A 26,736-nucleotide genomic window follows, 5' to 3' on the forward strand; every position below is an offset into this window, starting at 1 on the left:
CCTATAATTTCCAAGTTCAGTTTTTGTCCCCTTTTTGAATATTGGCACCACATTTGCTATACGCCAGTCCTGTGGTACAGACCCTGTTATTATGGAATCTTTAAAGATTAAAAATAGTGGTCTATCTATGACTGTGCTTAATTCCTGCAGTACTCGGGGGTGTATCCCATCCGGGCCCGGGGATTTGTCAATTTTAGTGATTTGTAGATGCCGCCGTACTTCCTGCTGGGTTAAGCAGGTGACATTTCATGGAGAATTATCACAAAGCTTTTAGCAATTTTTCCACCATTTGAACCACCTCTTAAAAAATTCAGAGATAAAACCACATCTTAGCAGTTTGTAGAACACAGTATAATGTTTATTTATAAAGCTTGCCATTTTTATAAGAATCCAAGCCGCACCACTAAGGGCCAGGGAGACAGCAGAATGTCAAAAAGGTTTCTTGAAAACGTAGAGCTTAGCATTTCCCAAACCTCAATGGGCTCATCCAGTTTATGCACCAATGTGGATGAAGTAACTTCTGACAGAAACAATTCACCAAACCATCAATCACGGCAAAGTAGCAAATTTTATTTGTAAGTCAAATCCTTATGTGAGGGTCAGAGTGACAACACAGAGAAAAGGTGACATGGCTGACTGATGGAAAGCATCAAAATGAAACAATACGCTTTATTTTCTTATTTCGAGTGAAATGATGTTGCCTGCGCAAAGCCCATAGAGTCCCTGTACTGAGGATTTGAAGCTGGGAATTAGCCATCTGAAACAGTACACTATGCTTGATTAATGTGACTTTGCTTCAGTTCCCATCCCTGAAGGTCCTAACTTTAAAATGCTATGTGATCTTCAGATTCGTGCTTTGTGAACCCATGTTTCATGGTTCACGAGTAAAGTTGATCAAAATTTAATCTCCTGATGTAAAAAATGTGCCAAGCTCCCGAACCCGCATAGAAATTACATATTGCCTATTGCTCTTCCCAACTCCGCAACATCCCTTGCTGCAGTAATATATTAGAAGAACCTTGTTTTACGATGTCTAACTTCAAGTAAGGTGGAAAACAGATGTTTCGAGCTCACTAAGGATTTAATATCTTTGCGAGAACCTATTCTTCCACCGTTATAATGTTACAATTGAACTAACTTATTTAGAAAACATGTGTTGTGTGTAGAGGTTGAAGCTTTAACTAATAAGTTTACTAATTTCTAGTTGTAATTGCAGTGATATTTAAGAAATAGAGCAGTATATATTCTTTTATTGTTTGCAATTTATTGTTCATTTGTGTAACTATTTGCCCCTGCAATCTTACTTGGGAATTATACAAAGCACATTGCCTAATAGATTACTTTAATTGGATTTTATTTACATACTAGCCGAAACACTAGAAATGGGCAAGTGTAGGTTACTTGTTTTTAAGGCAGTCCCTACTCTGACTATGGCACAGACTGACATAATACAACTACAGTTAATTTTGCATCGCCAGCACCCCAGTCTCTCTTATAAAGGAGAACATTAAATGGAACCTAAAAAGAGATTCATGCTGCCCGATCTGCTGTCAGCATGAATAGGACACTAGGTGCATAATTTTATTTGTCTTAGGCAGGTCCTCGGCAGCTTCTTCCTGCCCCACTCTCCTAGACTGACAGATTTCTCCCAATGGTGTCTGATTCATGCTGTGATTTCGGCATTATGAATTTCTTGTCTTGTTTAATAATATTAAACTTATAATAATAATGGATGTACAGTATATCAGTATTGCAGTGTTCTTACATGCAATCATAGCTTCACCCGAGTTACAACAAAGATTACCCTGACCCTACATCATCACCCTTCAACGGTATATCTAAATATTTCTTAATATGTCATACAATCCCATACGTTCATAAGTTAACACTATACAATTTTATTTTAAAAATATAACTAAAGTTTAATTGGAAAAATATATATATGAATACATGTTGCCTGCGTGCTATATACATTAAATAAGCACTTCCATCAACATTTTTATCCTTTTAATACAATATATTGCAATCATCATATTGCAGTGGCATGTAAAAGTTTGGACACCCCTGATCTCTAAAAGGATCAAAGTTAAAGATGACAAATTTCATTTGTATTTTAGGCAAAAAAAAGAATATATGTTGTAATTTTTTACATTTTAAAAATTTACAAAAAGGAAAATGGGCTAATGCAAAAGTTTCGGCAGCTTGCATGGTTAGTACTTAGTACAATCCCCCTATTGGAAGTATCACAGCTTGTAAATGCTTTTTACAGCCAGACAAGAGTCTTTCAATTCTTATTTCAGAGATTTTCATTCATTCTGCTTTGGGAAATTCTTCCAGTTCTGTCAGAATCCTGGGTTGTCCTACATGCACTGATATTTTGAGGTCTAGCCACAGATTTTTTAAATGATGTTCAGGTCAGGGGATTGTGAGGGCCATTGTGAAACCTTCTGCTTGTACCTTTTGATGTAGTCTATTGTGGATTTTGACGTGTATTTAGGATCATCAGTATCCATTTGTCGAAGCCATCCTCTTTTCAACTTCAGTATTTTTACAGATGTTATGTTTGCATCAAGAATTTATTGAAATTTCATTGATTCCATTCTTCCCTCTGAAATGTCCCATGTGCAATTGACTGCAAGTAGCAACACAACCCCAAAGCATGATTGATCCATCCCCATGTTTAATGGTTGACAAGCTACTTTTTTCCTGAAATTCTGTGCCCTTTTTTCTCCAAACATACTTTTGATCATTGTGACCAAAGAGTTCTATTCTAACCTTGTTGTTCACAGGTCTTGTTTCTAAAATGCAACAGACTTGTTTAGATGTTCTTTTGCATAATGTTGATGCTAAATTTTATGGTGAGAATGTAGGAGAGGTTTTCTTAATATGACTTTTCCATGAAGGCCATACTTGTGCAAGTGTTTCTGGACAGTAGAACAATGTACCACAACTCCAGAGTCTGCTAAATCTTTCTGAAGGTCTTTTGCAGTCAAGCGGGGTGTTGTGAGTTCATTTTCCCCTTCACCGTCGATGTCTGATGAACTCCCTCTTCTGGTGAAGGAAGGTAGTGAGGCTGATTACCAAATACCTGATCTGGTAGATGATGACTGGGTAACAGGAAATTCTGACTGGATATAAGGCAGCCGACGCCCTTCTGAGTCGCTGGTGACTTCTCTGCTGGATTCTTGGAGACCAGTTTGATTCCTGCTTCCCAAAGATAAGTTTTTGCTCTGCTATTGAACTTATTAGTTTTGTTTTGTTTACCTTGTTTTTTGGAGTTCAGCCATCCCCGGTCGGGGGTGTGCTGAGTTCCATTTTTGTCTCTGATCAGTTTGTCTCTTTGCTCTGTCTTCAGAATTTACCTGAGTGCTGATATAGTCTTTTTGAAGTCCTAGCGACTTCAGGGCCTGTTTTTCCTATCAGTCGGTTGGGACATTTTTTGGTAGGGTTTTTTTGCGGATTGCAGACAGCAGCTTTTCTGTCCTGTCCTTTTTAGTTAGCTTGGGCCCCATCATTTGCTCAACCTATCTTTCAATCTGTGTTAGTGTTTTCATCTTGCTTCACAGTCATTATATGTTGAGGGCTGCCTATTGCTTTGGGGTCTGCTCTGGGGCAGTTTAGATTTCCCCTTTCTTTCTTTAGGCCTATTTAGTTCTCTGGCTGTGATCGAGGGGTCTAGGGCATCGTAGGAACCCCCCACGGCTACTGTTAGTTGTTGTGTGGATAGGATCAGGGGTCTGCAATCCGATAGCTACCAACCTCTCCGGTTTTCTGGACTTAGCTTGTATTTTTGTTTTTTCCTCCTTCGGTGACTCATTCATAACAGAATCAAAACTAATAAGTTCAATAGCAGAGCAAAAACTTATCTTTGGGAAGCAGGAATCAGACTGGTCTCCAAGAATCCAGCAGAGAAATCACCAGCGACTCAGAAGGGTGTCGGCTGCCTTATATCCAGTCAGAATTTCCTGTTACCCTGTCATCATCTATCAGATCAGGTGTTTGGTAATCAGCCTCACTACCTTCCTTCACCAGAAGAGGGAGTTCATCAGACATCGATGGTGACTAGTGAGCCCCGGGTACCCGTAGTAAAGCCCCTCAGGCAGGGCCAGAATGGAATACCCGGAGGACACAGGTGCTACCTCCAGTTAGACCCCGAACACGTGGCAGCTGTCCCAGCAGGACCAAAAGGGATAACAAAAGTTACAGCAGAGTCCGTAATGCTCTGGGTCCTGGATCCGGTTAGTTGATAAGGAGTCAGTTCCAGTGACCTTCACACAGTCCTTGGACTCGGATGACTGTAGGCGGAACGGGATGGCTTAGGCCCAGATGGTTGCTGATATAACCAGGTAACACAGGATACTGATATGCTGTGGAAACAGAGAGCATTAGACAATGCACAGAGACTGCAGATGCAGAGCAGACAGGTTAGCATGAGAACCGGATGTAGCAATGATAGATACTTGTTGCTCCGGCGCTCTCCCTATGGAGGAGAGGCCAGAAATAGCAGCCAGTGCGTTGCCATTGGTTGATTGCATTTTTTGAATAATAGCCTTAGCTACAGATCTCAGGACGCCAGGAGGAGGAGGCAGGAGGGAGGACAGAACGCTGAACAGCAGCATGAGAGGCTCGAGGTGAGTGCCCAGAACGGAGAGCAGCGGCAGGCCGGGACGCAGCACCAGGATGGGGGGCCAGGTGTAACAGCAGCAGACCTGGGCGCAGCGCCAGGACGGGGACCGGGTGTAACAGTATCCCCCTCTTTACACCCCCTCTTCTTCAAGCCTGCATAGAACCGTTTAAGGAGAAGAGGAGCCTGGATGTTCTCCCTAGGCTCCCAAGATCTCTTCTCAGGACCAAAACCCTTCCAGTCCACCAGGCAGTAGGTCTTACCCCTTACTTTTTTTACAGCCAGGATATGTTTTAACTCAAAAACATCATTCTCCGAGACAGGGTCAGGAGTGGTACCAGGATCCTTAAAGAAGGGACTCAAAACTACTGGTTTGAGGAGAGAAACATGAAAGGAATTAGGCACACGTAGGGAAGTGGGCAACTTCAGCTTGTACGAGACTGGATTGATCTGTCTCAAGATCTCAAATGGTCCGATGAACCTGGGACCCAATTTGTAGGATGGCATCTTTAACCGGATGTACTTAGAAGAGAGCCATACCTTGTCTTCGGGATGAAAGATAGGCGCATCCAAACGTCTCTTGTCCGCATGCCTTTTCATATGCTGGGAGGCTTTCTCCAGAACAGTTTTGGTATCTCTCCAGACCTTAGAAAAATCTTCGAAGAAAGTATCGGCAGCTGGAATGCCAGATGATCCGGAGATGGGAAGAGGTATTCCTGGTTGCAATCCGAAGACAATCTGAAAGGGAGACTTTCCAGAAGATTCACTTACTTGATTGTTGTAAGAAAATTCGGCCCAGGACAGTAAGTCTATCCAGTCGTCATGATAGGCGTTGACAAAGTGACGCAGGAATCCAGCCATGATTTGATTTGTCCTCTCCACTTGTCCATTGGACTGGGGATGGTACGCTGAGGAAAAATCCAGTTCAATTCCTACCAGTTTACAAACTGCTCTCCAGAATCTTGAGGTGAACTGGACTCCTCTGTCGGACATGATGTGGTGAGGGAAACCATGGAGACGGAAGATGTGCCGGAAGAACAGGTCTGCCCACTCAGGAGCAGTTGGAAGACCGGGTAGTGGGACGAAGTGAGCCATTTTAGAGAAGCGATCCACCACTACCCACACCACAGAACAGCCAGATGAGATTGGGATTTCTGTGATGAAGTCCATCGCGATATGTTGCCAGGGAGCACACGAAATTGGAAGAGGCTGAGCCTACCTGGGGGTAGATGCTTGGTCGTCTTGTTACGAGCACAGGAAGGACAGGCTGTGACGTACCACAGAATGTCCTTAGCCATGGCAGACCACCAGTAGTACCGGGAGATGAGTTGCAGAGTCTTTCTCTGGCCGGCGTGACCAGCCAACTTGGACGAGTGACCCCACCGAAGGACACGAGTACGCTCAGAAGCTGACACAAAAGTCTTCCCGGAAGGCAGCCGGGCAAGATCAGTAGATGCGACCGTGACTAACTTTGAGGGTTCAATGATGTGCTGCGGTTCTTCTTCTTGATCAGGAGGTAGAAAGGTGCGTCTGCTTTGACATTTTTGTCAGCTGGGCGAAAATGAAGAACAAAGTTAAAACGAGCAAAAAACAAACCCAGCGGGCTTGATGAGGATTCAGCCTTTGTGCAGTTTGGAGGTAAGCAATGTTTTTGTGATCGATGTATACGACTACCTGATGAAGAGCTCCTTCTAGAAGATGACTCCACTCCTGCAGAGCCAATTTGATAGCCAACAATTCCCGATCTCCAACAGAATAATTCCTCTCTGCGGAAGAAAAAACTTTGGAAAAAAAAACACAGGAATGCATTCGCCCGGAGGACGATTTCTGGGTTAGTACGGCTCCCGCACCTACTGAAGAGGCATCGACCACAAGAAAAAATTGTTCATTGGAGTTAGGACGATGAAGGACAGGTGCGACAGCAAAGGCCTTTTTGAGAGAAACAAAGGCCTCCTCAGCCTCTGGAGGCCAATCCTTCAGAGTTGTACCTTTCCGGGTTAGAGCTGAGATGGGCGCCACTCGGGTGGAGAAGTTAGGAATGAATTGCCTGTAGTAGTTGGTGAAGCCCAGGAATCGCTGTATGGCCTTCAACCCAGACAGACGAGGCCACTTGAGTACAGCCGATAACTTCTCTGGATCAATTTTTAATCCTGTGGAGGAAACAATGTAACCGAGGAAAGGCAAAGAGGATTGTTCAAAGAGGCACTTTTCAAACTTGGCGTACAGTCTGTTCTTCCTGAGCCTCTGTAAGACCAGGCGCACTTGTCTGCGATGCGAGACCAAGTCAGTAGAAAAAATCAGAATGTCGTCTAGGTAGACAACAACACAGGTGTAAAGCAGATCCCTGAAAATGTCATTGACGAACTCTTGGAAAACAGCAGGAGCATTGCTTAGACCAAACGGCATTACCAGGTACTCATAGTGGCCATCACGGGTGTTGAAGGCTGTTTTCCATTCGTCTCCATCTCTAATTCGGATCAAATTGTAAGCCCCTCTGAGATCCAGCTTAGTGAAGATCCTGGCCCCTCGGAGATGGTCAAACAGTTCTGAAATTAGAGGCAAAGGGTACCTGTTTTTTACCGTGATCTGGTTCAGTCCTCGGTAGTCGATACAGGGCCGCAGGGATCCATCCTTTTTCTTCACGAAGAAGAAGCCTGCTCCTGCCGGTGACAATGATTTTCGGATAAACCCTCTGGCCAAGTTCTCCTGGATGTAGTCCGATATAGCCTGAGTCTCTGCTGGGAAAGAGGGTAAACTCTCCCACGGGGAGGAGATGTTCCAGGAAGAAGGTCTATTGGACAGTCATACGACCTGTGGGGAGGAAGTTTTTCAGCCTCCTTTTTCCCGAAGACATCCGAGAAGGACCAGTAAGCGAATGGTAATCCAGGCAGGGTAGCAGGTTGGACCGGGGGTTAAGCTGGTTCAATCCGGGTTAAACAACGGTCAGAGCAGGAATCTCCCCAAAGTAGAATTTCGCCTGTTCTCCATGTTTCTGAAACCAAGGCAAACCTAGAAGCAAGGGGTGAGACAAACCAGGGTACACATAAAAATGGATTCTTTCAGAATGCATAAGACCTACCAAGGAGTTCCACTGGCTCAGTCTGGAACTGGACGGGTTCAGTCAGAGGCTGGTCATCGACAGCAGTTACCCGCAACGGGTTGGGAAGAGCCTGAACTGGTAAGTGGTAGCGATCCACAAGCGTCTGCTGGATAAAGCTTCCGGCGGCTCCGGAGTCCAACAGACAGAGTCCAGAAAATTTTATTGCTCCGCAGGTCACGGAGACTGAGATCTGCAACGAAGGACAGGAATGTTCTCTACCTAGGGCGGCCTCTCCTACCGAGCCTAGGCACAGGAGTTTTCCAACTTCTTTGGACAGGGGCGGATCAGGTGTTCGGAACTACCACAGTACAGACAGCTTCCGTTTTTGCGATGCGCTTCCTGGCGGCGGCTGGCCAGACTTACTCGATCTACCTCCATAGCTTCGGGAGAAGAGGATGAGGTAGACGTCTTGGAAGAATTAGAGTCCAGGTGGTAGGACCTCCTGTCATGCTTAATCTCCATGGAACACTCCTGAAAACGAAGGTCAATCTGGGTCGCCAAGGAAGTCAGGTCATCCAAGATGGTAGGCCTGTCCCGTCCCGCCAGCTCATCCTTAATTTTTTCAGAGAGGCCCTCCCAGAAGGTAGCCAGCAAGGCCTCATTGTTCCAGGATAACTCAGACGAGAGAGTGCAGAACTGAACAGCATACTGAGCCACCGTGAGGGTTCCTTGGCGCAAGCGAAGCAGGGCGGAAGCGGTCGACGTGACCCGGCCAGGTTCATCAAAGGTCCTGCGAAAAGTTTCTAGGAAAGATTGAAGATGATTAACCAGCGGGTCTCCTTTCTCCCATAACGGATTCAGTCAGGCGAGAGCCTCTCCTGCTAGATGTGACATAATGAAGCCCACTTTGGCACGGTCAGAAGCAAACATATGCCCCAAGATTTTGAAGTGTAGGGTACACTGATTGAGAAAACCCTGACACTGAGTGGGCTCACCATGGAAGTGGGTAGGAGCCACCAGGCGGGAGCCCTTGCTGGTCATGACAGCAGGTACCTAGGTGTTGCTAGGTGAATCAGGAGCTGCCAGGTTCTGCAGAGAATCCATGCGGGTGGACAGGTTACGTAGATACGTCGTGATCTTATCCTGTTGATCTCTTAGACAGGTCACCTCTTGGCACAACTCCAACATCGGAAGCCCCTGGGGTCCAGCGGATTCCATGGCCGGATTAATCTGTAACAAATGGAAGCGGAGGCAGAGATGGTGAAGTTCACATTTGTTTTTATTTTTTAAGTGGAACCTCGGGGCCACGGTCCGGGGGGCTCTGAAGGGGGCGTGACTAGTGAGCCCCGGGTACCCGTAGTAAAGCCCCTTAGGCAGGGACAGAATGGAATACCCGGAGGACACAGGTGCTACCTCCAGTTAGACCCCGAACACGTGGCAGCTGTCCAAGCGGGACCAAAAGGGATAACAAAAGTTACAGCAGAGTCCGTAATGCGCTGGGTCCTGGATCCGGTTAGTTGGTAAGGAGTCGGTTCCAGTGACCTTCACACAGTCCTTGGACTCTGATGGCTGTAGGCGGAACGGGATGGCTTTGGCCCAGATGGTTGCTGTTATAACCAGGTAACACAGGATACTGATATGCTGTGGAAACAGAGAGCATTAGACAATGCACAGAGACTGCAGATGCAGCGCAGACAGGTTAGCATGAGAGCCGGTTGTAGCAATGATAGATACTTGTTGCTCCGGCGCTCTCCCTATGGAGAAGAGGCCAGAAATAGCAGCCAGTGCATTGCCATTGGTTGATTACATTTTTTGAATAATGCACGCCGCCCCTTTAAGAAGGCAAGAGAGCGGGCGGGCGTGCCCTAATAGTCTTAGCTACAGATCTCCTCACAGGATGCCAGGAGGAGGAGGCAGGAGGGAGGACAGAACGCTGAGCAGCAGCATGAGAGGCTCGAGGTGAGTGCCCAGAACGGAGAGCAGCCGCAGGCCTGGACGCAGCGACAGAACGGGGGCCAGGTGTAACAGCGCCAGACTTGGGCGCAGCACCAGGACAGGGACCGGGTGTAACAATTCCCTTTTCAACTCCTGTCCCTGCTGCTCCGTACTTCCCAAGCCAGGAACTTTTGCAATCATAGCTTGTGCAGGGAAAGGAGACTTCCTGGTTCTACATACAGCTTAGAAGGATTTACGCAGTCTGTTTTTAATCATGTAAGGTCAAAGACCTAACGGAAAACAGAAGAATTATCTGGGTAGAAGAGCAAAATGAGCAATTGTAAGTACACAGTGCCATGTAATATGATGATTGATTGCTATATATTAAGAGGAGTAACATTTTGCTGGGCGTGCGTCTTACAATTATACACTGCATTTTTTGTGCAGTGAGGCAAAGTATGGCACTAAGTGAGCACAGAATGCTCTTTTTTGTCACTATGTTGGCATTTTATTTTACTTTATATGCGTGTATTATGACATCCTTTGATTACTCTTTGCATAATATGTGCACAGCATTGCACTATATGATTCAATATGAGAAACATATGGAACTGTTTAGCTCTTTGAACACTGCTCTGCAGATACAGGTGGGCTCCATTGCCTTGCTTGGACACTTTATAGCTCTAAGTGACTGTAAATTAGGCAAAATTTGACATAATTTGAGCAGTTGGCAATATATTAGCAGTGGCCCTGTTGGTCTTATATGTGCAAAGTACTTTACAGGACAATGAATGACACTACGTGAACACTGGACAGCCGTTGTTTGAAATATGTGTCTGGGCAATACATGAAATTGGAGTGTGCTGTATGGGCTTTCAGGCAATGTTTGCACTATTTACTTTAGTCTGTATGGTAATATTACAGAAGGGGCGGACAGACCATTTGGCCAACCTTGGCATCTGCACAGGGGCCCAAAAAGTAAGGGGACCGACTCCTACCTCCGAAGCAGGTAGCGTTGTGCATGATGGTGAGCTATTGGACTGGAAAAGGCCCATACATTGTAACTGCACAGGGGCCTCCTCTTCTGTCTGTGTTCACCCCTGTATTACAGTATGTGCACTATCTTTACTAAAGCAAATGCATTGTCTGCAAATTTTGGGACATGCCTGATGTACTTATATAAACTACGATTATTGTATAGCTCATATAGGAGCATACGTCCATTTTGGGGAAATGTCTGAGAAGCAAGAATGTCAAATTTGAAACAGGTGATTATTGGAAAGTTTCTAAAGCTAAAATAATGCCCTAATATATTGTAATGTTTTCATACCTCCCATTCCTGTAAACATTTATGGTATTTTATTATCTTATAAGCAATTTATTCTTATACAGTGAATTATAGTGTTTTTAAACCTTCCCACCCATTGACAATGGAATAAAGCTGACATACAGTGGGGCAAAAAAGTATTTAGTCAGTCAGCAATAGTGCAAGTTCCACCACTTAAAAAGATGAGAGGCGTCTGTAATTTACATCATAGGTAGACCTCAACTATGGGAGACAAACTGAGAAAAAAAAATCCAGAAAATCACATTGTCTGTTTTTTTTTTCATTTTATTTGCATATTAGGCTAGTTTCACACTTGCTTTTTTTTGCAGCGCGTTTTTCCCGCAAAAAAACGCATTGAAAAAACGCATACAAAAGCATACAACTGCTGCGTTTTTTTCAAGCATTTTTATGAGCAGGCATGAAAAAAACGCAGCGTTTTTATGCGTTTGTATGCGTTTTTAGTGCGTTTTTACCGCGTTTGCGTTTTTTTCCAACATTTTTAGGTGGCCCCTCACACTAACCCAAACCATGACTTTACTAACCCTAACCCTGACCCTAACCCTAACCCTAACCCTGACCCTAACCCTAACCCTAACCCTGACCCTAACCCTTAACCAAATCATACTTAACCCTAACCCAAACCCTAAACCCTAACTAACCCTAACCCTAACCCTGACCCTAACCCTAACCCTAACCCTGACCCTAACCCTAACCCTAACCCTAACCCTGACCCTAACCCTAACCCTAACCCTGACCCTAACCCTTAACAAAACCATACTTAACCCTAACCCTGACCCTAACCCTAACCCTAACCCTAACCCTGACCCTAACCCTTAACCAAACCATACTTAACCCTAATCCTGACCCTAACCCTGACCCTAATCCTTAACAAAACCATACTTAACCCTAACCCTGACCCTAACCCTGACCCTAACCCTAACCCTGACCCTAACCCTAACCCTAAACCCCCTTAACTAACCCTAACTCTAACCCAAACCCCTAAATTCCATGGTTAAAAAAAAAAAGGCATATGCAAAAAAACGCATACATGAGCATGCCAGTGCGCACATATGCGCATCCATAGGCTATAATGGCCATTTTTAGCGCAAAACGTGCGCATATGTGCGCATGCGCTTTTTTGCAGGGCCAAAAAATGCAACATGCTGCGTCTGGAAAATACAAACGCACACCCCAAAAAAACGCAGCGCATGAAAATCGCATACATGCGCTTACAAGCGCGCAGGTATGCGCACCCATGTTAAATATAGGGGAAAAAACGCATGCGCACATATGCGTTTTTTTCCAGCGCTAAAAAACGCAAATGTGAAACCAGCCTTATGGTGGAAAATAAGTATTTGGTCAGAAACAAGCAATCAAGATTTCTGGCTCTCACAGACCTGTAACTTCTTCTTTAAGAGTCTCCTCTTTCCTCCACTCATTACCTGTAGTAATGGCACCTGTTTAAACTTGTTATCAGTATAAAAAGACACCTGTGCACACCCTCAAACAGTCTGACTCCAAACTCCACTATGGTGAAGACCAAAGAGCTGTCAAAGGACTCCAGAAACAAAATTGTAGCCCTGCACCAGGCTGGGAAGACTGAATCTGCAATAGCCAACCAGCTTGGAGTGAAGAAATCAACTGTGGGAGCAATAATTAGAAAATGGAAGACATACAAGATCACTGATAATCTCCCTCGATCTGGTGCTCCACGCAAAATCCCACCCCGTGGGGTCAGAATGATCACAAGAACGGTGAGCAAAAATCCCAGAACCACGCGGGGGGACCTAGTGAATGAACTGCAGAGAGCTGGGACCAATGTAACAAAGCCTACCATAAGTAACAGACTACGCCACCATGGACTCAGATCCTGCAGTGCCAGACGTGTCCCACTGCTTAAGCCTGTACATGTCCGGGCCCGTCTGAAGTTTGCTAGAGAGCATTTGGATGATCCAGAGGAGTTTTGGGAGAATGTCCTATGGTCTGATGAAACCAAACTGGAACTGTTTGGTAGAAACACAACTTGTCGTGTTTGGAGGAAAAAGAATACTGAGTTGCATCGATCAAACACCATACCTACTGTAAAGCATGGTGGTGGAAACATCATGCTTTGGGGCTGTTTCTCTGCAAAGGGGCCAGGACGACTGATCCGGGTACATGAAAGAATGAATGGGGCCATGTATCGTGAGATTTTGAGTGCAAACCTCCTTCCATCAGCAAGGGCATTGATGATGAAACGTGGCTGGGTCTTTCAACATGACAATGATCCAAAGCACACCACCAGGGCAACGAAGGAGTGGCTTCGTAAGAAGCATTTCAAGGTCCTGGAGTGGCCTAGCCAGTCTCCAGATCTCAACCCTATAGAAAACCTTTGGAGGGAGTTGAAAGTCCGTGTTGCCAAGCGAAAAGCCAAAAACATCACTGCTCTAGAGGAGATCTGCATGGAGGAATGGGCCAACATACCAACAACAGTGTGTGGCAACCTTGTGAAGACTTACAGAAAACGTTTGACCTCTGTCATTGCCAACAAAGGATATATCACAAAGTATTGAGATGAAATTTTGTTTCTGACCAAATACTTATTTTCCACCATAATATGCAAATAAAATGAAAAAAAACAGACAATGTGATTTTCTGGATTTTTTTTTCTCAGTTTGTCTCCCATAGTTGAGGTCTACCTATGATGTAAATTACAGACGCCTCTCATCTTTTTAAGTGGTGGAACTTGCACTATTGCTGACTGACTAAATACTTTTTTGCCCCACTGTATTTATTGTTTTACTGGACTTGCCAAAAACCATGTTACTGAGCTATCAATCATTACTTTCCTTCCAGTCTAGGCAGTTTGGCACCATAGAAGACAGCTACTCTATGCCACAACTTTGTTAAGCTAAGTGCTGATTGACAGGCACTTAGTTTGATTGCTTTCCTATTGCTAAGCCACAGTTTGCTAGTTCAGCTTCCTGACTCATCACACATTTCAGATATCACTGAATATCCTTCTCATCTCTTTTGGCACTTTTCTGTTTCAGCTGCATTTTGTAAATGCTTGTAAAAAAAAATACAAAATACCACTAAAAAATATAGTTTTAAAATGCAAACGTATCCACTCATTTACCTACACCAGCCTCAAAGTCGACACTGCTCTTTGCTTTGTCCCAATCTAAATACCTATATATTTGCATAAAATTACAATATGCTTGGACAAACAATTTCATATAGTGCAACAGATGCAGGTCCTTAAAATATCTCAACACATGGAATATAAGACAGCAGTAGAAAGCATATCATTGTTTGCCTATTTATAGATTTTTTGATTATTGTAATTAACACACTTATTATACATGGTGTATGGACAATGTAAAATTACATTAATTCAAATTCTAAAAGGGAATCTGTCACCAGATTTTTTTAACTAATTTGGAAGCAGCAGAATATAGTGGAAGACACCCTGATGCTAGGGATGTGTCACTTACTGGACTGCTTACTGTAGTATTTATAAAATCACTGCTTCATTAGCAGGAGATTTTCACTAGAGGACTAGTAAATCTGCAGTGAGGTAGTCCAACCACGCCCACACCACTAATTGGCAGCTTTCTACACACTGTACACAGAAAGCTGCCAATCAGTGGTGTGGCAGGGACATACTGAGCTCAATATTCAGAGAACTGGCAAATCTTCAGCAAATTAAAGGGAATCTGTTACCTTTTCTTTTGTATATAAGCTGCAGCCACCGCCATTAGGGGCTTATCTACAGCATTCTGTAATGCTGTAGATAAGCCCCCGATGTAACCTGAAAGATAAGAAAAACAAGTTATATTATACTCACCCAGGGGGCGGTCCGATCTGATGGGTGTCTTCTAGCGATGATATCCTCTTCCTTGCTGCCTGTCGCGGCTCCTGCGCAGGTGTACTTTATCTGCCCTGTTGAGGGCAGAGCAAAGTACTGCAGTGCACAGGTGCTGGGCCTCTTTGACCTTTCCCGGCGCCTGCTCCAGCAAACCATTATAGGAACATCCATATTCCTCTTTGAAGACTGCAAGGGTCGAGGTGTGTCTCTGTAGGAGGGTGGACTGATATGTGGACCTGTCTGATGGAGAAAAGGCAAATGTAAAATGTGCAGTGTACAATGAATTAGTTAGAGATGGTGTAGTACTGAGTTTTGGACACTAGAGGGAGACAAAAGGCAGTGAGAAAAGGACCTAACAGCAGCTGAAGCTAGGAAATCCAAAGTCATGGGGAGTGGAGTTACGGGGACTGAGAAGGGGAATTCCAAGGAAAGGGAATAAAAGGAGGAAGAGTCCCAGGGAGAGACAGACAGTTGGTGAGGTGGCCCTGACAGGACGGCTGCAAACAGAGGATGCCTGGGATACCGGACGACTGGACACTGAAGAGGTAGTAAGTGTCGCAGCGGACGGACGGACTCGACCAGGGGAAGCACTGTGGCCGTGGGCCTAATGGCAGCCACAATGAAAGAACCTAGAGGGCCATCAAACAGGAGAAAGAGGAGGTGACAGGTACCAAGGCCAGAGTTCAGGAGCTGTTGTATTGCTGTGGGTGTCGGCGAAGATAACCAATAAAGAGGACCTGATTGAACTTCCACCTGCTCAGGACTCCAGTCTTTTCGCAACCGGATGGGACCACCCCTCTGGTCGGCACACGTTCCTACAAGTGGCATGGTCAGCAGGATCATAAGTGCCCAAGACAGGCCATGAGACCGCGCCGGAAGATTCAAAGGACCTGAGCTAAGCGGGTTGAAGATTTTGCTGGAGTAAATTGGAACTTTGGACTGTGACTAAAAACACCCAGATTAGACCAGAAGGAATAACAACTGTGACTTTTTGCAAATGAACAATATGGTGGCCATCGGGATGGGGGAGTTTGTCGCCAAAATGGACTGTCTAGGTCAGCTAAGCCGAGCCCGCCCCTGGGGGAAGCGGTGTACATCAAGTGACAAGCATCCTTTCCCTCTGAATGCTGGAAAATGGGTGGAGAGGCCAACAAAAGCCCCACCTTGAATGGGAGTGACACTGCTGGGAAAGCTGGGTGCCGCTACCGGAACGCTGGGCACTCTTTTACGTTAGAAGACTACAGTGGGAGGTGGAGTCCCTGACAGCCGGACCTGCGGAGCTGGGAGCAGTTAACAAAACAGCAAGCTCTCACCCGTCGTGAAGGGCTGCCGAAGATGGAGTCTCCGAAGTCTGAACCTGCAGTCCCGCAGCCGGATCATCCAGCGGAGATGCGTCCATGCTCTCGGCGGTCCACGCCAGAGTTGGAGACAGTGCGGGAAGCGGAACCCGCTCTTCAGCTGTAGGAACTACTGCTCACACTCCCCGCAGAACCGTCGTGCCTGGAGGCTGTTTCTGCAGGACAGCAGGAAGAAGAACCACAGCGCATCCCAGACGGTGGCACCGGAAGTGATGGTGAGGCAGCGGAGCCAACTCAGGAGGAGCCGATGGAGACCCTGGCCTCCCGCATGCAGCAGTACCTGCAGGAGCCAAGGGCCGGAAGGAGCGGAACCGCGACATCAGAGGGGTGAGTGCATCTCCACCTCAGCCGATGGTGGACCACGTGGCCCCAACATTGTCCCTCTGCAGGGACACGAGGCCCAAGGTCACCGTCATTGAGCACCCGTGCTCCCGCCCACCATCCCCTGAACCCACCGTGTCATCCAGAGAAGATGTCGGTCCATGTGCAGAGGTAGCTGAGAATGCCTCTGCTCCTGATTCTTCCCCTCGGTTTTGGGGCTCAGTGGCTGCAGAGTCCTCTTCGGCCCGAGCCAGGGCCTGGGTCTCCCGTAGGGATACGTTACGGGATGTGCGCCACGAGACTCTCTATGGCCCCTTCTTGCCCCTCTAGTGCACGTTGGCACCTTTTGGGACTGCCCCACATTCCCCCCATGGAACCCAGCAACACTCATCTGGAGAGTCCATAACGGTCCATGAGACCTGAGGAAAATTGTTTGTGGGGCGCCTATTGCACTCCCATAGCAGAACTACTATGGGGAAATGTGGACACTTGAGACCCTGGAACTGGCAGTCATCCTGGGGGTTCCATGGTGGCGGAGTACCATGCAGCCGGCAACCATGGTCGGTCAGCAGGGGGAGACCCGGAGCACCGCTGAACCATCTCTGATTGCGGGACTGCTGTGCATGGTTGCACAGCCTGGGGACTGTTCCGCGTCCCCTCAGGGTAAGAAAAACCCTGGCTCCAGCAGCGTGGACATACTCTGTGCTCCCCACAAAGGAAGGGGGTGCACCAATGTTTGAAGATGTTTAATAATGTTTGAAAATGTTTAATAATGTTTGATGATATAAATGTTAGAAATGTTGGAAAAATATTTAGCAGATATGGTAAAAATGTTCGAAAAGGTCCAAGATGCGAATTTGGAGAAAAATGCCTGCCATGATAAAATGAAAAAGAGGGTATATGATGGTTTGTGGTTTGGAACAGACAGTGGTCCACAGGTCAGGGCCTCGGTGGGAAATACCCAAAACGGAGGGGGGAAAACGGTGACCTATTAGGCTCTATGACAGCTTCGGTCATTTCACCCCTAGGACTAAACACAGTTCTGGAAGCATGGCAAAGGGGAGGCGAGCACCTGTTGAGGAGTCTGGGTGGTCCTACTCCAATTAAAGATGGGAATTTGAAGTGTAAGATACATGGGGGAGAGTACCCGTTGAGGAGTCCTGGTGGTCCTACCCCAATGCATTGTGAATTGTCATATAGGTGCAAGCGCCTAATAGTAGCCATCAGCTACTCAGAGGTTAACTGCTCCAGGTCCTGCCCAGCACCCCGTGTAGAGCTAAAGTGCTCCGGGCTCTGCTTGGCAGCCGGCCACCAGACAAAAGAAAGTGGGGAAGTACTAAAAAACAAAAGTTACGGGATTGTCGAGGACGACAATGGTCAACGGAAGGAGAACAGGTGAAACGCACGTCGGGGTGGGTCGCAGTGGCAGCTGGGACACACATTCAGGTATTGCTGACCTATATGCACTTTTAGCAGCGTTTTGATAGTCGATCACCCACTTTATAGGAAGTATATTGGTTGCAATTTAGCCTAGGATCCGGGCACTGTTCCTAGACATAAGGTGATGCTGCATTGGCACTGGATTTAATATGGATCTCAGGCATTAGTTGCTATTATAATGGAAAGGGTATTTTGGCTATTGAATATACCAATGAGCAGTTATTCTAATTGATTCAGCAGTGTGTTTGCTCCAGCTGCACGCGATCTCTAGTTTTTAGCTTTCCTGAGATAAGGAATCATTTCTTCAGCTTAGTCCTTGCTTTAGACCCACATGCTTGAGTTCATGAATCTTGCTGCCTCTTAGTCCTTTTTCCTTCCCAACATACTATTCGATATAGCCTCCATTCTTGGCACCCAAAAACTCATTTAGATGCAGACCTGCGAGCAACAAGATAATAAGTCATTGCTTCTCAAACACTGGTTCCTATCTGCCTAACAGAAACTGCAATCCCTTGATCTTCAAGGGGGGTGTTGGCAGCTTTTCCTTTCCTTTACATGTACACATGCTCTTAAGCTAAACGTTTTATCAGTTTTATTCAGTATTTGCAAACTGAGCAAAAAAAGAAAGACTTCATGATTTGGCCAACTAGGGAGATGTTTCGGGCTATCTGCTGTGATCATTCCATGAACCCATCTGTTTTTTTAACTGAACTCCTATCAGGCACTTGAAGTATTTGGTTGAAGACCATACAATATCCCTATATTCTGAATTGCAGATTTCCCTTAGTGCCTCACAATTGGCATATTATGCGTTTACGTTTCATGTTTGTATACCCCCTTAATACATTTGCTATTTGTTGTTTATGTCCTCGTAGAGCGACTATTCAAGTGACACAGAAAGTGAAGATAACTTCTTAATGATGCCACCAAGAGACCATCTTGGCCTCAGCGTATTTTCGATGCTGTGCTGCTTCTGGCCCTTGGGGATTGCTGCCTTTTACTTGTCACATGAGGTAAGTTTGAACCTGATGACAATCGTCAACACATACCTGTCAAATACTCTAAATAATGAAACTCTGCATTGTACACATCTCCTAGAAATCCTTCTTTCTTGCTCAACAAATTAGCACTATGTGTCCTTTTTTTCTACAACAGACTAGATTTCTAAAGAATAAATTATTCATGCATAAACCATTATGATCATGATTATAAGCCAATATGTTGGCAGCATGAGAAGGTTTGCCTTGTTTTTTCTTGAGCACTTTGTAATAGACTTGCTAAATCATTTACATTTTCTGTATTTGTAGTTCTCGGAGATATCACTTAAATTGTTTATGTCTTTTGAATAGCTTTAAAATAATTGCATTGAATAGTCTGGTAATTGCTGATATGTTTCTAACTAGTTTAGTTTTTAAGGTGGTTGTTCTTGTAAGATGGTAAGCAGTTATCTCTCAACAGCTATATATACATTTTTTTCAAGGTGCCATTAAATGACAAGAAATGATAGTCAATATATGGACAAGGTCACATCTGTTCTGTTCGTCATACTTGATGTGCAGGAATTAAAGGAATAAAATAAAACTTTGCCGGGTGAGAAAAAAAGAACAAACTCAGCTGGCACCCACCTACAGTAGATTAAGTGCAGGTCGCATCATGATGTGCAAAGAAACAGGAAGGGGTGGTGTCACTGTTCCACCAGCTGCTGGATCTCTGCGTCCTTTCATTAGCTGTCACGATCAGGAGACTTAGGCAGTGCATCATTGGAAAATAGATTGCCTGTGCTTTAGGTTTAAATCTGGTAAATCATCATACTGTAGTTTTTAGCCAAGGAAAAAATCTAGAGGGTATTTTTTTATTTTTCAAAGCTCTACTCACTTCACTTTATCACATAGGAAAAAGGATGTCACCATTCACCAGTGATGGAATTATCGGTTGTTGTTGACCAATCCAGAGTGTATAAAGACTTTAGAAGAAAACATCTGATTTAGACATATATATTTTATATTAGCATTCTTGTTCAACATTGGCTCCCTTGCAGCTTGTAGAACCAAGACTGGTCAAAGGCCAATTCCTAAAGGCACAGTGGCTTTAGAAAAGGTAGAAAAGTCACCAATTGTGGCATCTTAGATCTAACGCATCATAATGTTTTTCCGTTTCATTGTGTCCCTGATCTGTCATTGGAAATTATATTCAACCTGGCAGCTTCTAAAAGTTCTCAGTTTTTGATGACAGGGTTAACACCACTGTTCTGGAGCCTGGAAAACAGAGCACAGACAGTAGGCAAAAAGTGTAATATACATGAATAATATAATATACGACTTTCACCTGAGAAAGTTAGAGACACTAAATAAATATAAAATAAGACTTTGTTATATTATATAACTAAACAGTTTTCTAAAGGCTAAATTGTTATAAAAGCTGTACATTAGCATCTTCCTTAATACAGTTGATCGTCGTTACTCTATTTAATTTAATCTTTTGCTTTATAGCCTTGTTTGAATTTCATTGTTCCACATTTATTAGAATCTTTGAATATTTATCTCATGTTAGATCAAGAAACGGTGGTGATTTCCATATCATTCCTTTTTCAGCGAGTGAAATGCATTTTTTATAAATCATTATCTTACTAATATTTAACTTTCTATTTACTTATTGTAAAACTGGTGGGTATGGACTCACTGCGCAATGGGCCGGGCTTACCAAGGAGGGGAATAATTAAATGACTACCGGGTGTTCGCTAGAGCCTCTGATGGTGAGGATAGGCGTGGCCTTCAGTAGTCACCAGGTACCACTCCAAGGCAGTCCCCAGGTCAGCAACATCTGACCGGAGGGTCAAAGGTGCAGTTATGTGGTACAGGATGGTAAGGAACTGGTGGTCAGATTGGATGGGTACAGAAGAAAGGTCAATAATGGGAGGAAACAAACACATAAGCACAAACTGGACACCAACTGAGCAAACTCACAAGGAACCAACGTTCGGGCCAGGAATAGTGGGAGGAGTGGCCAGGTATAGAGTCTGCTGATATGGGATAAGCCAGGGAATTTAATCTCTGCAGACACAGCAGGGTTAAATTCCTGTAGAGACCGGCCCTGGACCTCTACGGAAAAATAGAAACAACCAATAGTTCCAGCAGTGCTGCAAGAGGCAAAACTCAGTGAGTCATGTGGTGACCACAGTAAATACTGCATCACTGAGGAGGCATACAGGCACTCACCGTGGCCCTTATAGAGGTATTCTAAAGTTGTCTCTTGAGCAACTCAGAGATATGCACTCCTTACTTACTGATTTCTGACAAGATGGGTACTCCTTTTCCAGTGACTGTTCTGGAGAGAAGCAGAGCTGTAGTATTAGTAACCTATAAAGCTCAATACAAGGTATTTTGTAATTCATTGAGCCATTGAGAGTGGTTAGATCCAGATATGGTCAATTAGTGAGGGAAAAAAGACAAAGGTGACTAGGAGCTATCTAACCCTCAATTACAGTCCCTTCCTTACCACAGAGGTTGACACCCTAAAAATTTAAATGTGGCCACCCCACTCAACGAGGACTGTCCCTACATGACCATCATGTTTAACTGCTAGCGTCATTTTACCATAAGGAAGTATATAGATACAGTATATAGCGCTAACAAATTACCAAATCAAAGTCACGCACAAGTAACAGAGACACTTATGGGGTAAATGCAAATATACATAGAAATATGGCCTGATCACTTAACTCGTTTGTTGCAGTATTTTCCCAACAAATTTCCCCCTCTAGTTAATCCAGGGGAGGTCATCAGGGGTATGGTTAGAAGCAGTGTATAAGTTGGTGTACCAGCTCCCCAGCCCTTTGGTCAAGTAGATGCATTGGACTGCATACATATATTGGATGAGGTGGGCTGTAACTACAAACAATCTTATAATACTTTCTGGTTAAATCTCTGAAATACGTGATTCAGACGGAACCCGCTATGGAAGATTCCCTGTAATGAGACAGATGGAGACACTGTTGAGGCAATCTGGCCTTTGATCTGATGGCATCTGTCTTTTTAAACGTGCATAAAAGTATGGCCAGGTTATAGTTTTGTGCCCTTCTGAAAAGAAGTACACCACTGAACAGAGGCCAGACAGCATTCAGAGTAATGCTGTTGCCTCATTATAGAGATTTGATCCTGAGGGGTTTCATCTGAATCACGACATTCAGAGATTTAGAAAATGTTCTGTAAAATATTCCCAATAAAAGCTTCAACTCAATCTGCAAAAAAAGCCGATCCCCACTCAGGTCTGCCATCTATCAATGGAAATATAGGGGGCTTCCACGTTACTGGAAGCACAAAGGCTCTGGGAAAGCACTATGCCCAGTCCCCCCCCCCAAAAAAAGAAAGAAATCCAGCAAAATTTACGCTACCAAATCCAAATGCCACATTTATCGTCCACATGTTTGGCATTTAAGTAACGATGAGAGCATGCTTTATTTACTGGTATATATCGACAGAAGCACAAACTGGGCACAATGTGTGGGCACTACAATGCACTGGGCACTGCAATGTACGGGCACTACAATGACAGATTTGTAATTTTCACTTGGCAACATCCATTACTGCTTGCTTTTGAAAAACACCCATGCAGTCAAAATTATCACTACACCTGTAGATAAATTCGCAGAGGGGCGTCATTTAGAAAATGGGGTCACTTAAGGGGGGATTCTGCTCTTCTGGCACTTGAAAGGTTTGTATATGGAGTCAGCAAACTATTCTAGGAAAATCTGTGCTCCAAGAGCCAAATAGCGCTCCATCCCAAAAGAGTCTCGCCAATTAGGTAAGCAATACTATACAGCTATAAGTGAGGTATTTCCACATTTAGCAGAAATTGTGTGACAAATTTTGGTGCCATTTTAATCAATTTCTTAGTGTAAAAATTTAAAATCTGGGATTCAAAAAACATTTTTGAGATAAAAATGTAATTATTTTTTCTTCGCTGCCCAGTGTTATAAAATTCTGTGACACACCCGTGGTGTCATTATGATCACTGCACCCTTAGGAAAATTAATTGAGTGGTGTAATTTGTAAAATGGGGTCACTTATGGGGGATTCTGCTGTTCTGGTATCTCAGGCTCTTCTAGTGGGTCATGTCACCCGCAAACCATAACATGCAAAATATGCTCTGTAATATGGCAAACCTTCCCTTCTGAGGTTTGCACTGTGCCTGAAAGGTAGTTTCAGATTACATGTGGGGCATTGACACAGTCAGTAGAAATTGCACAAAATACTGTGAGGTCCTTTTTTTCCTATTAGCTGTGATAAAAATTAAAAATTTGGAGCTAAAAAAAACACTTTGATGGTAAAAATGTAATAATTCTTTCTTCTCTAAGCAATGGTATAAAATTCTGTGGAGCTGATGTGGTGTCAATATGCTCACTGCAGCACTGGATTAATTCATTGGTGGTTATAGTTTGTAAAATAGGATGAAGTATGAGGAGTTCCACTGTTCTGGCACCTCAGTGGCTCTTCCAATGTTACATTGCACCCTCAAATCTTTCTAGCAAAATCTGAACTTCAATATGGCACTTCTCCCCTTCTACGCTTTGCACTCTGTCTCAAAAGTAGAGTTGAGTGAATTTGGTCCGGTCCCTGCTTATTTGACAAGCTATAGCGCTTGCCGAATAAGCTGCAGAGGGAGCCCGGATACAAGGAGTGTGCCAGCTGTTCAGCTGTCTGGCGCCATAGCTGCATGTGTCGTGGCCGTGTCACTGTCACAGCACATGCATGGAGAGGCTGTGTGTTGGCTGCTGACAAATGGGGCAGGGAGAGTCAATAGAGAGCATGCTGACACAGGGGCATAAGAAGGAAAAGCATGCGGTGTAGCAGGAGCTGGCACCAAGTAAGTGCAGCGCACAGAGCAGAGGAGAGCGCACTATGCTTCCCCCTCCAGAGAGTGCTGGCCCTGTGACAGGCCGTGCTGCTGCTGCCAGGAATAGGAGCTGTGGTGCTTGGGGAATTAGCCGTGTCAGCAGAATGGAGTGTGTGGAGCCGTGCCAGCAGAGCGGAGTGTGCGGAGCGTGCGGAGCTGTGTCAGCAGAGTGAAGTGTGCAGAGCTAAGCCAGGTGCCCTACACTAGGAGACAGTGAGTACTGCACCTGCTCTGCCCAAGAGTGACCATATACTCAAAAGAGACCTCCTGCTGAGGACTGAAACAGACTGACAGTACGCGGTGAGAGCTCTCTGTGTAAACGTGGACCCGCCAGCCTCCGTGACCGGAGGAGACTCCCTTGACGAGCCTGAGACAGTCGCTAGTGCGTGCAGGCCAGCGTGCGCGGTGACAGATCTGAGCCCCTGAGAGTAGTAGCTGGACTGACCAAGGAGCATGGCACTGTCCCTGCGGTGACCCGTTCTGAGTGTAGACTTGTGACTAAGAGTAGTGAGAGCAGGACCCCCGCTCACCGCCCAGCATCCTGTTGTTTTCCACGAAGGGTGTTTCTTTATCATGGACAGAGACTTGAGAGACTGCATGTGTCGCTGTTGTCGGTGTCACCGTTGGATTCACGCCTGTCAGAGACTTCGACGAGATGACCCGCGCCGATGTTGCCTGTGCCACCGTTGGAACCCTGTACTCCCTCACAACAGAAGACTACAGTCCGATAAGTTTACCCTTTTTATTACTGAACTCTCGTTTGTCCCTCACCTACCCTGCCAACTTTCCAGTTCTGCCCCATTCCTTGCCGTCACCCTACGTGGAGCACATCCCCCTGTAAATAAACTTGTTTTACCCTTGCTCTGCCTCCACATGCGTGACTGCATCACGCGTTCCTGCAGGTTATTACAAATACACCCCTAAATTAATTCTTCAAGAGGTGTAGTTTCCAAAATGGGGTCATTTGTAGGGTTTTCTGCTGTTTTGTAATGTCAGAGGCTCTTCAAATGTGGCATGGCATCCGTAATCTATTCCAGCCAAAGTTGTGCTCCAAATGTCAATTGGTGCTCCTTCCCTTCTGATAACTCTACATCCCTTCAGATATTTGTAGACCGCTATTAAGTGTCCTCTTAGCCTTCTTTTTGGCATGCTAAACATTTCCAGATCTTTTAACTGTTCCTCGTAGGACATGCTTTGCAGTCGGCAGGAAGCTCTTCCCTGAACTTACTCTAGAGTATACTAGTTTTGCTGCTGGATGCCATTTTGCTAGAATGGCAAAGATCTAATTACCCAAAATTTGGATTTTAGGGCAAATTCAGAGTAAATTAGATTAGTTTAAATATCCAAATAACCTCTTCAGAAAGGACGAGAACTTCAACTCTAGTTCCACCTAAAAGTCAATATTGACCCTAAAAGCAATTCTAAAAGTCAATATTGACCATTTAACTAGCCTTGTAACATGAATTAAGCCCCCGTTACACACTGCGATATCGCTAGCAATATCGCTGTAAAGTCACCGATTTTGTGACGTTGCAGCGATATTGCTAGCGATATCGCTGCATGTGATACTTACCTCCGACCGGCTCCCCCGCTGGTTATCGCTGATCGCGCGAGAAGCTCCTGGATCATTTCTCGTCGGCCTCTTCCTGCGTCGCTTCCTGCTGTGACGACGACCGACGCGTGGAGCCGGGCGGGAGGACGCAGGATCGCCGCGTTTGACAGGTAAGTAGCGATCCCGGTCCCCAGCGATGTCGCTGGTGAGATCTGCCTGTGTGGCAGCTCACTAGCGACCACCTAGCGATGCACTAGCGATCCTGACCGCGTCATATCGCTAGTCGGGATCGCTGGTGCATCGCTAGGTGTAACGGTACCCTTAGGATAAGATGCCAAACCAGAAACGCCATTTGCAGTCACTTGTTTCAGGTTGCTTGCCCAACATAATTTCAAAGCAGGAGGACTGGTTTGTCATGAATGGCCTCTGACAGGTTCTAAACGTAAAGGTTTCTAGAACATCTCTACTATCTGAAGGATATGTGATAAATGTATGATCACTGCTCTAATCTCTTTGTGTCTATGAAAATAAGGGGACCCTTCCCCAATCAAACATTTATCACTTATCTTTATTGTGGGATAGCTATTTTAAAAATTCTGCTAAATTCCATATATTGATCTATCCAATGTAAATTTCATAAGAATATAGTGTCTTTTTTAAAGTATTAAGACAGGTCTAACTGTCTATTGCACCAAGTGGCATAAAATTGGTGATGGGGTAGGGGAAGACTGGACTGAGCGTTAGACTCATGAAAGCAACAATCTTATAACTACAATCTATAAAAACATGTAATATACAATTTCGAAGTCACTGTACTGAAATGCGTGGATTTAATGCCCTTTATTGAATAAAAGACGATACCGGAGATCATGAAGGCTTAGTAAAAGGTTATGATTGAATCAGATTAATGAATTATATTGTGTCTGTAGCCATTTCAGATGAGTGTATTATGATAAAGGACATATCAAAGTTTGACAGAGCGGAGCTGCATTTTATCTTGACATTTGTCTGGCTCAGAATGCAATGCATTAAGAGGAAAAAATCATTAATGCTCTAAAAACTCAATACAAGCAAAAACCCATGAGTGACAAGGAGAAGTTGCACATGTCATGGATGTGTACGGGATGGAAATACATGTGCAGCACTGAATTAGTGACATTGCAATGCACTCCGAATACTTTCTCCTTATTATAATAATCTTTTTCTTTATGCTGATAAATATTTTTTATTTTTTTATGACAATAGACATTTACATGTTGGGGCGCTGCTGCTTTATGAAAGAGCCAAGTGGTTTTCTAATGATATTGAAGCGCATATAGCTCTGCTACCATTCTGACATAATAAGTAATTTTGCAAAAAAGTCATGCTAATTAAATGTGTTTCTGTGGTTAAAGGGA

General features: G+C 44.7%; 1 protein-coding gene across 3 annotated transcripts in view; it reads left to right on the forward strand.

Moving 5' to 3' along the window:
• The window catches only part of SYNDIG1 (synapse differentiation inducing 1), a 350,727-nt gene that overhangs the window by 246,964 nt on the left and 77,027 nt on the right, over window positions 1–26,736 (forward strand). For all 3 annotated transcript variants that reach the window (XM_073557464.1, XM_073557466.1, XM_073557465.1), the window contains exon 3: window positions 18,771–18,908. In XM_073557464.1, the coding sequence (XP_073413565.1) occupies window positions 18,771–18,908 (138 nt within the window). The remainder of the gene's footprint in view (window positions 1–18,770; window positions 18,909–26,736) is intronic.

Source organism: Dendrobates tinctorius, unplaced genomic scaffold (genome assembly GCF_039654945.1).
Source record: "Dendrobates tinctorius isolate UK_male_01 unplaced genomic scaffold, ASM3965494v1 ptg000250l, whole genome shotgun sequence".
NCBI classification, from domain to species: domain Eukaryota; kingdom Metazoa; phylum Chordata; class Amphibia; order Anura; family Dendrobatidae; genus Dendrobates; species Dendrobates tinctorius.